The 13,266-nt window shown below is 44.5% G+C and overlaps 1 protein-coding gene across 5 annotated transcripts in view; it reads right to left on the bottom strand.

Moving 5' to 3' along the window:
- The window catches only part of JADE2 (jade family PHD finger 2), a 290,477-nt gene extending 284,241 nt beyond the window's left edge, over nucleotides 1-6,236 (bottom strand). The window contains exons 1-2 of one of the 5 annotated variants that reach the window (XM_060240452.1): nucleotides 6,113-6,236; nucleotides 4,467-4,861 (exon numbers count right to left, since the gene is read on the bottom strand). In XM_060240452.1, coding sequence (XP_060096435.1) covers nucleotides 4,467-4,559 — 93 coding nt within the window. In that variant the 5' untranslated portion in view covers nucleotides 4,560-4,861; nucleotides 6,113-6,236. Of the gene's footprint in view, nucleotides 1-4,147; nucleotides 4,315-4,466; nucleotides 5,404-5,493; nucleotides 5,573-6,112 lie in introns of those variants that run through there. The other 4 variants (XM_060240456.1, XM_060240451.1, XM_060240454.1 and 1 more) reach the window with 4 other exon arrangements.
- Between the last annotated feature and the right edge of the window lie 7,030 nt (nucleotides 6,237-13,266).

The raw sequence follows: 13,266 nt of genomic DNA on the forward strand, positions 1-13,266 counted from the left end.
AGAGACTCTAAGTTATTCTCTAAGACACAATTACAAAGGGAGCAGAATTAATATCTACCTGATAGAGCTCACACAAAAGCCAGGTGCCCCTATGGATTTAACTCAGTTATAAGACCAACAATTATGGCCTTGCTTCTCCCAGGCATTTGTGCAACACTGTCCAAAACTGATCTATAATAGACAAAACTCAAAAGCAGCTGTCCAGTATTGACTACTTCTAAATCATAATTTAAACTTCTATTCCTACAACTTCCCACCTTTCTCTTCCAGAAGGATTTCAATTTCTGTTTTAGAGAGAGAAAGCATGTGCAGTCTAATAAGGGAAAGTGAAGGTTACTGCCAATTAGGAGTTAGAAACAAGGTAATAGTGGTCATGTTTCAGTCAGGTGGGGAAGGTAGGGCCAGACACTGAAGCAACTTTAGAAAAACTGCCCATGAAGACTTGGATCTAGTGTCAGAAGAGAACAATATCCTGTTTTCAGTAACAATGTTATCAAGGGAATTCCAGCAGGTGTAGCTTTTCTTATCGCTGCATGATAAAAACTGCCCCAACTCTCTCTGCTACACAAAATTAAAGTGACAACAGCTCTGTATATCTGATCACCATAATGTAGCTATTCTAAAGTAAGCCTGCAATGGCAACAACCTTAGAGAAAATCTGATTAAGCAAAATCAGCTTCTATAAACAAGGGATAAGTTTATGAGGGATAACCTTCCTACCCTGTAGCAGCAGCCTTGACTGCCAAAAGCCATCTGACTCATGGCGACCTTGTAATTTTCAAGGCAAGAGATGTTCAGAGGTGGTTTGCCATTAATTTGCCTCCACATCAGGACACTGGACTTCCATGGAGGCCTCCTGTCCAAATACTAGAGACAGCCAACCCTTCTTAGCTTTCAAGATCTGCCAAGATCAGGCTATTCCAAGCTATCCCCAGACAGGGCAGGATTTAACCCCTATGAAAAGCGGAATTAACTGCTGCCTAGTCTGGAATCAAGAGCCCCATGGCGCAGAGTGGTAAAGCTGCAGTGCTGCAGTTGGAGCCCTCTGCTCAGGACCTGAGTTCGATTCCAGCAGAAGCTGGTTCAGGTAGCCAGCTCCAGGTTGACTCAGCCTTCCATCCTTCCGAGGTCAGTAAAATGAGTACCCAGCTTGTTGAGGGGAAAGTGGAGATGACTGGGGAAGGCAATGGCAAACCACCCCGTAAAAAGTCTGCTGTGAAAACGTTGTGAAAGCAACGTCACCCCAGAGTTGAAAATGACGGGTGCTTGCATAGGGGACTGCCTTTACCTTTTTTAAAGTCTGGAACCAAAGCCTCATCTGTAAAGATTTGTTTGGTATTGTTTTGAATGTAAATTTACAAAATTTCTGCATTACATTGAATGACAGTTCAATAAGCTGTTTGTAAATGACATGTTGCTGGTGCTTCTGTTAATCACATTCAAGGCACCTAAGGCTCTAGCTACACAGCTCTATCTGAACTTCAGCTGCTTTGTACAATCAGCAAGTCCATCCCCACCTTCCCAACACCATTCAAACTTTGATTGCATCTCCTTCTACAGGGTATTATGCTGTCAAATAGATTCACTGCCATCCAAGAAGGCAATTAGATGTAAAGCCAGATCCTAACATTAAAAAAGTGTTTTAGCTATACCACCAACAATGTATATTTTGCTTGTAAGAAATGTTTAAGGTTGTAAAGGTGAAAGACAAAGGATAATAGATAAAATTATATTCCAGCTAGGAGGCTCCCAACTATTTGCCAAGTGATTTAAAGAAACCTTCCAGTCTTTTCCTGAGAAGTGTAGCTACACAAGCAAAGACACAGAATAAGGTATTTGCAGTTGTGAATTATACTCTGCTTAAGAGCAGACCAGAGACTATAGCAAAATCAGGTCTTAAAAGAACACAGAGAAAGTAATGAGTACGAAAGTTTTACAAGACTAAGAGTGATATGGGAGGGGAGAAAAGAGGACATCCAAAAGCTACAAGAAGCCAAATGAGAGAGGAACAGACTGTCAGGGGATGCCTGAGTGCAGTGAGCAACTGCGAGCAGAGAAACTGACATAGCATTCAAAGAAAAAAAAGAAACGTGGAAATAGATCTTAAGATGTCAACAAGTAGCTAAGGACAGATCCAAGTGGATGACAGTTATTGGTGTGGGGACTAACAAGAGCTAAGAAGATGGGTATCTGAGCATATATCTGACAAGACTAGACTGAAGGACTATAAGTTGCTTGTAGGGAATAGATAAGACCAAGAGAAAGTCCCAACAGTGATAGGGAGTGCAAATGTAATGTATGAGCAGGAGAAAGAGGGGTGGGGTACTTAGCAGAGATCTGCCTCAAGGAGGCACTGAAAAAAACAGAAAAGGAGTGCTCCAAATAAATGATGTCAGAAAATCCCAGTGAGGTACAGTAGCAATTCAGTGCAGACATGCAGAACATCTCAGAAGGTGTTAAACATGGGCAAGAAACAGTGTTGGGAAACTGTCTGAAAAAAAAACCCTGCAAGAGCCACAAGAATCAAGTGTAATAAGCATTACAAGCCTGAGAGGATTGGGGTTTTTCGGGGGGGGGGGGGGAGAGACAAGAGACCAAGTGAGAGGGAAGAACACAGACAGGCTGAGCAATCAGATGGAAGGAAGCACAAATGAATTTTTAAAAAGAAACTATGTTAAACAAAATAACTTCATCCAGACTTTATCAGATCCTTGGGGGAGGAGTTATTTATTCAAATATTTATGTCCCACCTTTCATTCTGGTTCAAAGAGAGCATGAGGAAGGTATACCTTAGGAAGAGGAAACATGTTCAATTGTGTGCATTCTGTAGCTCTTTATTATTTTATTCACTTGCAATGCTAACAGTTCTGAAAGATGAACAAGCATCCCACTCCACTAAGAATGCCAGCTTTGGGAACATTCACTAGAAAAGCTAACTGGCACTTGGGGAAAGGAGTCTAACTGCAGTTTAACATGAAAGCTGAATACAGGAGGCTAGAAGCTGCTGTTCAGTCACAGCCCAAAGAGTAACACAGAAAAGGCCTTGAGGCTTCAGCGTGTGGAAAGTACCTTTTCCTCACCATCGTGCACAACCACAGTCAGCCCACACACTTCTGGGATGACTGGCTGCGGGGAGCGCTTGCAGAAGAGAAATCGCGACTTCCTGACGGGCTTGAGCCCCGGGATCACTCTTTTCTCTTCGGAGGGGGTGGGGAGAGAAGGCTCTGGATATGAGGACTCTTGAAGAGCAGCTAAAGGGGAGGGTGGAGAACGGCTGCAAGAGAAGCGGCAAGGAAAACATGTTGTGTCGCCTGGAGAAGGAATGCCTACCACAGGCAAAGCCAGTGAGGGAATGCAGAGATGCAGTAAGGCAAGCAAAGCGAGCATGAGGGAAGCAGAACGCCTTCGGGAGGAGAGGGAAAAGGAGCCCGCGCGTCCGCGTGAGGCTGGGGGGAGGGCTGCGAGGCGGGAGTGATTCAGTGGCAGAGATGGAGGAGAAGATGAGACGCCCCCGGAGGAGCCCGTTGGAAGCCGGGGGAGTTTCAGAAGGTAAACAACAGCCACGCCCCCTACAGTCCTCAGCCCCACCGCGCAGCTCAGCGGCAGCCGTTGCCTGTACATTTCCATTCCCAAATCGCTCCATGCCCCCAGCGGCGTGACTCTCGCCCTCCCCGCCCCCACCCACCCGCCCTCGCGCGCCGTTGCAACGCGGCTGCAAAAGCCATCGGCGCCCCAAAAAGCTGGTGCCATTCAAAGCCCAGCGGGGCTCGCCCACCCTTGCAAAAGGCGACGCTGCTGCTTCTCCTCTGCCTGCCTCCTGGGCGCATTGTTTGTGTCTGTTGCAGAAGCTGGCAGGGACCCCACAACCCCAGCACGTGAGAGGAGCGGATCATGTGGGTGCACCAGCTTCAAGAAAATGCAAAGGCTCCAAAACGTGCTGCGTATCAACAAAAATGAAACTCGTGCCTCTTTTAATTGCCGCCGTCCCCTTTTGCACATACATATTACATAGCCTACCCGCGCGCACACAGAGACACTTTTAACCCTCCACCCCTTCCGGGTCCCTATCATTCCCGAACCCTTTCCTCCTCCCTTCTGGATCATCCTCTCCCCCCCAATAAATTGTGCTTCTTGACCCCTTTCTCACCCGTCCCTCTTCCTTAGCGACCTTTTGGGGAATGCTCTGCCGCAGTCATTAATTCGAGGAAACCGTTTCCAGAAGCTCCTGATCCTTGAAAAAGTTGTTGTTTACATTCCTGCCGCCTCCCTTTTAAAACATGACTGACCAACATGCGCAATCTATGTCTAAAAACGCTGCACACCTCCCTCCTCTCCCACCCCCCCCCCCGTTCCTCTTTGCAAGCAGCTCAGTTAGGAAGCACTAAAACAAATGCAAGAAGGGGTGGGGAAAAATCAAGAGAAGATGGGGGGGGGGAGAAAAAAGGAGCAATTCTCCACCCTTTTACCTTGGCTGGTAGAGAGCGTCCTCCAAGAGTTGAGAATGTCCTGGGGTTACAAGAGAGGTGTGGGGATGATACTCCAGAAATGTAACCGTTCATAGAATATATCCTTTTGCAAAGATTAATCCGGGACCATTGCGGAGGGGCCGAACCATTCCTCCTGCCGTAGGATCTGAAGAGGATACCCTCCTTTTAGGAATTAGATACAAAGTAACTCCATGGATGCAACAACAACAAAAAACCCCAAAAGAATTGCTTCCAGCTGAGATGGCCGCTCGGTGCAAAATCCAACAAGCCCTGCGTGCGTGTTTCTTCTTTCTTTCTTTTTTTTAAATCCAGACTTTTTTGATCTCTTTGCAAATTGCCCGGAATTCTATGGCTGGCCCCCCTTTTTTCCTCCCCTGTTGGCGAAAAAAAGACTTCTTCAAAGGAGTATATAAATTAGGATGATGCTGGTGATTTCTCCCTCTTCCTCCCCCCACCGCCCCCTCAACCCCCCCTTCCCTCAATTTCTTCTTTTCTTGCTTGTTGTTTCTTCCTGACGAGCAGCAGGTCCAGGTGCAGCGGGAGCAGCGGCAGACGTGGGTCCCATCCCTGATTGTGTTAGGCATGTGTTGCCTCCCACCCCAAACGCACTCCTCGCCCACCCCTCCCTCTTCTTCACCTCCCTCCGATGCGCTGAGTCCCCATCTCTTTTCTCTTGTGCCCTGGGCAGCTGGAAAGGGGTCGGGTTGCATACACTGACGCGCTCTCCCTCTTTTCCCTCGCTCGCTCTCTCCCTCTACAAGCCTGATCAGGTCACTTTCGCAATGATCTTCAGCTTCGCGCACATACAACAGCGGCGGCAGTGCACACACACAGATCACAGAGCTGCAACACTTTCTTCGCTTCCTCCCCTTTTCATACACACACACACACTCTCCCCTCCACCTCATCGGAGCTATGCACAGGCGTACACTAGTCTGCTACGGCAACCTTACAAAAAATAAGCTTATACTTAACAAAATCTTTTGGCGCCATATTAATGACGTACTTCAAATTTGCCATTTCTTCCTGCGTCAAAAAGACGTTTCTTGCAAATAACATGAGGTGCAAGGCGGAGAGAAGGGTTTTTTTAAAAAACCTTTCTGCAGGAAAGAACCTCGCAGCAAAACCCCCCGCAGGGAATGGGGGGGGGGGGCTTGCGTTAACTATAAGTGCACAAGAGGGGAGGGAGGGAGGAGGCAAAGTGGCGGGAGGGGGGAAACAGCGGGATCACACAATTGTGTCCTGTGGGTCACAAAGTTACTTGGTTCTTCTCTCAGGAGAAATGGGCAATGATAATGGTATTTGAAATGCCACCCCCTTAGGGGGAACAACAACAAAGACTTGTTTTAATTCCTATCGTCCGCCAGACGTCTTTTGGCCGCGAACCGGCTGGCGTGAAACACTTGCTCCTTTTCGGTAGCAGCGCCAAGGGGGAGGAGAGAGAGAGATGGACATTAAGAAACATCCCCCCCCTCCCCTTTCTTGTCCCACGAAACTGGTTTTCAATTCTCTTTCCCAACTACTAAAAAGGGGGCTGCTTTGAAGCAAAGAGAGAAAGAACTTTGCACAGTTTTACACAGGAAGAAGAGGAGCTGGGTCCGCCCTCCTGTAGTTCTCGACTTGACCTTGTGATGCATAAACAATACACTTCAATCCGTTGCTGGAAGGGTGTTTGTTGCTGTTGCGCCCTGCCTGTCTGTTTTCTGTGGTGGCGGCACCAGCAGCAGCCGCGAGCTCCCGCCGACATCCAACTGGCCACACCCACCGCTGACTGCTTGCTCCAGGCAGACACCCACTCTCCGCTTGCAGAATATCAGTAATTTCACCCAAGGAGAGATCTTTGGGAGGGAGGCAAAGAAGTGGCTGCCCTTCTGCCTGAGTGACATCTCGCCCACCCAAGGCGTTTGTCTTGCTCTTGTAGGTGCAGCCTTAAGCCTCTAGCTCACTTTCCCCCTTAGTAGTTGTTGTTACTGTATCACCTTTCTTTTTATAATCCCCCCCCCCCGGAATGTTGAGAGATTGATGCTATGTGTTTCCCCATAGAGATCACTGAAAAGTTACCTTAAAAGCTGCTTCTGATTTTTAAAGGTCTGTGTTCAAGACTGATTTCTCCACTATTTCCTTTGGGCCCTTATTTATGTTCAGAGTATGTTTCTCAATTGGGTGGACTTAGTTTTCCCATTGCAGGCACAGACACTCATAAAGAGTATAATTGCAGTTTGGATCATCAGACTGTTGCCATTTCATGTGAGCCTGGATTCACCACAGACATGAAATTCAAGGGGTCGTCTGGGGTGAATCAACATCTTCGTCCCTCCTCTGAAACAAGGCGATATCAATGGCCTGCCTACCTCTTAGGCTTCTGGGGTGAGGAAGCAGACAACAAATTAGTTGTTTGTACAGTAAAGGGTGGTGGGTCTGTATTAGATTTGTAAATGGTGTATCCAAAGCTAATCATTTCAAGCAGGTGTTCTCTTTTCAACATTACCTCCAAAGAAGCATTGTAAAGTGATAGAAATCAGTTACATTTTTAAAAATTTTGCTTCTGACCTAAAAAGAAGATATGCCCTTCTGTATGAAATTGGAACACATTTTGGAGGCATGAAAATGGCACCCCCAACTGGAAGCTATTCCCGAAGCAACACAACACTGGTATAAGAATACTTTCTTATGCCATTCCATATATTCCTTGAAGATTTGTCATTATCAGGAACAGTTTATGCATGTTCATTCCTTTAACACTGGCCTCTCATTGGCTTTGGAATTCTGATAATGCCCACTTCTTCACTATTCTTGGAGATGAGTTCATAAACATGAGGACACTACCTTATACTAATTAAGACCACTCACTGATCTTACTTAGCTCAGTATTGTCTCTTCTGACCAACAGCAACTCTTCAGGTCCCAGGCAGGGAAAGATATTTCCAACCAGTGCTTCCTGGAATCCTTTTCAACTGTAATAGCCAGAGATTGAATTCAGGATGTTCTGCATGCAACCATGTGCTTTACTATTATGCTTTACCTAAGAGGGGTATTCCTCCCCCCCCCCCAGAATATTATCTCCATAATTGAATCCTCACATCACTGGGTAAAGTCATTCCTTTGAACCCCCCCCCCCCCCCAAAACTGTGTATATTAGCACAAATGACAATAGTTTGCAAGCTTGTTGGTTCTCTCTAATAACTGTCAATATCACTAATGTAATATATCTCAGCTGGCAAAGGCACTTTCATTTCATGTCTTGATGGTGAATGGGCCAATGTAACCCATTCAGTTCAGAATGGGAACAGAACCAAGTACTCCCTGGTTCTATTTAGGCACTGTAGTGCCAGCTCTTGGAATTGTCACAGAACTGGAGGGCATGATATTTGAGGGAGGAATCCTTATAACAGTACCCTTCTAAAAATCCAGAATGAATATATTATCTCTTAGCAGTTACACTAAGAAAAGTTATCATTAGAGAATGAGTGGACTTTAGTCGAATGGCTGGAAAGGAGACTTTTGTAGTACCATTCAAATAATATGGCAAGTTTCACACTTAACACTGGGTTAACATTATTTTAAGCATTTGGACTATGTGTTTTTTAAGCGAAGTATCCTCTTGGAGCTTCTAAAGAATAATCCATGTCAGAATAATATAGTCTATTCATTAGATCTAGCTGTGTCTAATTTGATTACTATCTACAGCAGTATGCATATTGGATATGATAGTCAAATTAGTAGTGTACTTCAGAATCATTGGCCATTTTCCCACTGACCTTACTCCGGAGCGACGTCCCTCTTCACCGCACAGCATCTGTGTGGATTTCCCACCAACTGCTGCACACAACCAGGAAGAGCCGCGGCTTTTGCGTCGCAGATGTAAACTGGTTTTTAGCGGTTTCCATTTGCGACGCAAAAGGTCGGGAACTTCCTGGTTCCTCGGAGCAGCCTCGGAGCAGTTGGTGGGAAATCCACGCAGACGCTGCGCGGTGAAGAGGGACGTCGCTCCGAGGTAAGCTCAGTGGGAAAACGGCCATTGTTGGAATTACTATATACAGTTTTACTTGCAGGTTGTTTAACAGACTGATGGATTGTTGATTCAACTTGGTCCCAGATCAGACTTTTATTAGTCCCATATTCTAATCTGCCAGTTGTCACATCACACAGTCTTGGGAGTACATTTTCTGGCCCTTTGAATAGACATGCAGTCAAATGTGGAAGAAAGGTAGTGCCTAATTTATGCTGGTTAAGATTCATACGTGCCAGTCAGATAAAAAATTAAGAGGCATCCTTTTTCACTGCAGCACAAGACGGATGGCATAAAATCCTAATCATAATATGGGTTGCTCTGTCTGGCATAAGAAAGAGAACATCAAAGTGTAGTGAGCTGCCATTTTTTCAGTGGGTAGTGAAAGGGTGAAGAACTGGAGAGGCGAGCATGGTTTGGCTGTTGCACATATGCTTTCCATATTCCAATGTGTAATGCAACAGATCAAGAGGAAAAATATAAAACATTGTGATCTATCTCTCTTGGTTGCTTGAGTCATCTGGGGTTGTTTATATGATGGACAAAAATTTAATTACAGATTTTCCTATGCCCTTGTACACCTTGTGCTACTACTTCGGCCACTCCATAAAAAGACCAGTGATTTCCCCCCCAACTTGAATAGGCTAGTCCACTCTGAATGTGGGAAGTGAAGAATCTTGTCATAAGTACCAGAGGTTCAAGAAGATCACCTGTGAATCTATCTCCCCCCCTTTTAGTCCTGCCCAATTCTACTTTTATGTGAAAGGTGATCATAACATACTGATCAACACGTCTTATCACTAATGAAGACAAAGTCATAGTGATCTATCCACAGGACAGCAACAGAATACCATGGTTGGATTTGATCCAGAGTGGCAGAAATAAGATCATTCACCAGTTGGAGATGAAAAAGTTCAATCCATTTTGGAATGAGCAAAAGAGTTTCTTTCTATGATCTGGGACTACCCATGGACAGGATATAGCCTAAAGGCAAACTAAGGACCTAATTACCCACTACATTTCCCCTAGGTATAGTCCCAGGTCAAGTCAATATATGGGGTCAGGAGTTCTGTGTCAGGCAGCGAGATGGGTTTTAAGTTTCCTTCTCCATGTGTCATCATGTCATTTTCCTGACTTGGAACAGCCTTGGGGAGCCCAGTGGGGAAACATGTAATCCACATGTAATCCACACTAAGTTTCCTTTGTGGGGCAAATAGCAGCTTCTTGGAGCTTCTTCTTGCAGCTTCTTCTTGCAAATAGCAGCTAATGGAGAGGAGGAGGACCTCAGTCCTATCTCTCATGCTGCAATCTGAATCTGAATTGAGAGTCTCCCCACACATCTGAAAAGAATGGCACTTCCAGGACATATTTCTTGTCCAGATATAGGACATTCCCAGGAAAAGTATATTGTGTTGTTATTCTCTAAATCTAGTCAGTTAACAAAAAACCAAATTGATCCATATATCATATTGATTCATTCATAAACTTTTCCATGACATTTGAGTGGGAAAAACTGGGATTTTCAGTAGCCATTTCCTCACTGAAGAAATAAACAACAGAATGAGAGGGATGTGTGTGTGCGTGAGTGCGTGCTCTCAAGTCACAGCTGACTTACAGCTGACCTCACTCATCCATTCTCCTTCCTGCCATGCTGCAGGGAGGGGTTGGCTCCTTCCTGCGTCTTCCGCCTGTCTGCCTACCTGCAGCACCACAGCATATCTGGCTTGGTAACATTACATCAGTATTTGTGCTTCTATCTCCTCAGTCTTCCACATGGTGTGATCCAGGTGGTTTGCTGGATATTAAAACCTACATCCCATTCTTAAAAATACTTTGCACATTTTTCTGCAAACCTAGGAGTTCTCTTAAGTTTGTGGAAAAATCTCTGTCCTCTCTATATTAGTCTGATCCATAGATCATGTAAGTACATGCAGATGGGGCCATGTGTATATATGTAAGCAAGGGACTCAAGAGATTGCAGGAGGCATCTCATTTCCCACTCCCCCACTGTTTCCTCTTCCCATGTCCTGAAAGCCCGAGTACCCCATCCTCTTTTTTTGCTTCTCTCTGTCCTTCCCACCCACCAAACAGGTGGTTCTACCAAGCCTGGCCTACATGAGTCCTTTGTCAAATATAAACCAACCCTGCAAAGGGCCCAGACCCCTCCCTCTGCTTTTTACAGGCAAAAACAAAGCCTAGAAGGTTAGCAATGGCCTCTGAGGGCATCTGTTTCTTAGAGCCACAAACTTTTCCATAACATTTGAGTGGGAAAAACTGGGATTTCTTAGAGCCATAAACTTTTCCATGACATTTGAGTGGGAATGTTTTATCATTTTGGTAGGATTTAACACTGTGGTGGAGCTCATCCAGGGATTGTTATGCAGCTGCACATACTATTCAATGGACAAGGAGGTGGAACTCTCAGAATGGTTCAGGAGCTGGACTCCTGTGAGCTCCCACTGAATCTGACACCTGTATATATATATTTCACATTTTTTCTGCCAGTCTGGGCATTTTTCAGGTTTGTAGAAAGATCTGTGTTGTCTGTTTGTGGCCTCAATCTCTAGATTTAAGTATCCACAGCTGAGAATTAGATACACGGACTTTTTACACCCACATCCACACCTTACTCTTCTCTAGAAAATACTATACACTTCTATGCTAAAAATGCACTCCTTTACATGCTGCTCCACTTTCCTTAATACACATGTTGCTAATTTGGGGGAGGGGTTTGGAACAGATGGGAAGATGCTATACCATGCAACAGCAGAATTTGCCGCTTTGCCCTATAAGCATCAGTTTCTTAACTATGAAGATGGTTCAGTAATTTGAGAGGAGTGTGGCAGAGATGCTGCAAGATGCACTGGAATTTTTTAAGAGGATGGTCTTTGACACTCTTGTTCTAAAACAACAAGCTTAACTATTCAGTGATGCTAAAATAATCAGGTCTGTAAGTAAGAAATATCTAGAGATGAAGCCAGCCTGTATTTTTCTTTCATCTTCATTCACTGACCATATCCCTGCTTATGTGTTTACTTATCTCTAAGAGGGAAAAGGGAAACACAGTCTTTTATATACCTCATGATGAAAAAAACAATTGGAGTTACCAGATGTTATGTTATAAAGAACTTAACTTTTATTATGTTTTATATGGTCTTAAATCAGTAACTAAAGAGGGCTTCTTAAAAGAAACCCAGATGAGTTTTGCCTACTTTTCTTTCCGCTTCACTTAGCTCTGAAGATGGCACCCTCCCTTAATTTAGCTGATTTGACTGTGGGTCCATGCTGTGGTCACTGCAAGGCTAGTTGCGCAACTGAACAGATCTCCATGAAGGTACCACTCTGCAAAACTGGCAACTGCTGTTCAGGCTGGGGGTGCCAATTCCATGTTGGAAAATTTCGGGAGATTTGGGGAATGCATCTTGGGGAGGATGGGGTTTGGGGAGGGGAGGGACCTCAGTGGGGTATAATGCCATCAGATCTTATCTCCAGAACAGCCATTTTCTCCAGGGGAACTGACCTCTACCCTGAAATTTAACTGTAATTCTAGGGGATCTCCAGGCCCCTCTTGGGAGCTGGCAATCCTAGTTCAGGTGCCTTCTTTGTGGACACCATCTTGTGGATGGCCCCAACACTTTTGTAGAATGTGCAAAACAAAAATGTCCAGGAGACCATTTTGACAAAGGGCTTTAATGGAAAAACTCAAGAGATTGCTTCTGTATGGGATAACATTGTAGTCCATTGCAGCGCTTATTGCATATATCACCTCCCTTTCTTTACTGCATTGTCTTCTACCTTTGTCACCCAATTTCTTCATGTTTTATGTAATTTGTTAAACAATTTTTGTTGCCTTAAGCAGGTTTTGTTTACATTATTTATCAGTCTCTGTAATCATAGCTCTACTACATGTTTTATTGGAGATCTTTGCTGTCTGATTTAATTGCTTTTCTATTTATGCCATCCGTCTTGTGCTGCAGTGAAAAAGGAGGGCTATATATGAAGTTGTAATAATAATCACCATCATGATCATCCTGGTCTGAAATAAAAGCTTGAACAGGTGGTGGATCACACTTGTCTCTCTCCAGCCTTCCTTAGTATGTGGAATCATAATTCTTTTTTAAAAGTTGTTTCTAAAAATTGTAGTATACAGCAGTATAAGGAACAAAACATAAAGTCACATTCTGACTTGTACCACAATTACTTGCAGTATCTCTTAGAAGTAAAATTTAAAAGCTGCTAAATACTTCCAAATCTAGAAAACTTCAGAAGATTGAATAAGTCATCTAGCCTAGCTTTCACAACAAGGTCCTACACAACAGCCAGATAACATCTTTGTAGCTAATGCCATGGATACTTTTACTGGATTGCTTATCCTTCCTGGTCATGGCTTATTTTGCAAGGACAGAATCAGCTTTAAGGACCAGACAGCAAGGACATGGAATGAAGTGTGAAAGAGAAGCATGAGAGATGTGTAGGTGTGAGCATCAAGGAATGACAAGACAGAAAGTATATCTAGTATTTGCCAAGAGGCTTGTGGATGTTTCCCCCCTGTATACATAACTGAGGAAGGATGGAATAGGAAGGAATTTGGGCATCATGCTTGCATTTCTTCTGCTGTTTCTGACCTGGATCCTTCCTGTTCCCTTTATTATCAATACCTGCTCCAGCTTGGGTTCTCTTTCCTGTACCTCCCAGGCCTTCCTCTTCTTTCCCAAACAGCTCATAGTTTCTCTACCCAGCCTTGCATTCCTGCTTCCTTTGATTCACATG

The sequence above is a fragment of the Heteronotia binoei genome, chromosome 5, assembly GCF_032191835.1.
Source record: "Heteronotia binoei isolate CCM8104 ecotype False Entrance Well chromosome 5, APGP_CSIRO_Hbin_v1, whole genome shotgun sequence".
Lineage (NCBI taxonomy): Eukaryota > Metazoa > Chordata > Lepidosauria > Squamata > Gekkonidae > Heteronotia > Heteronotia binoei.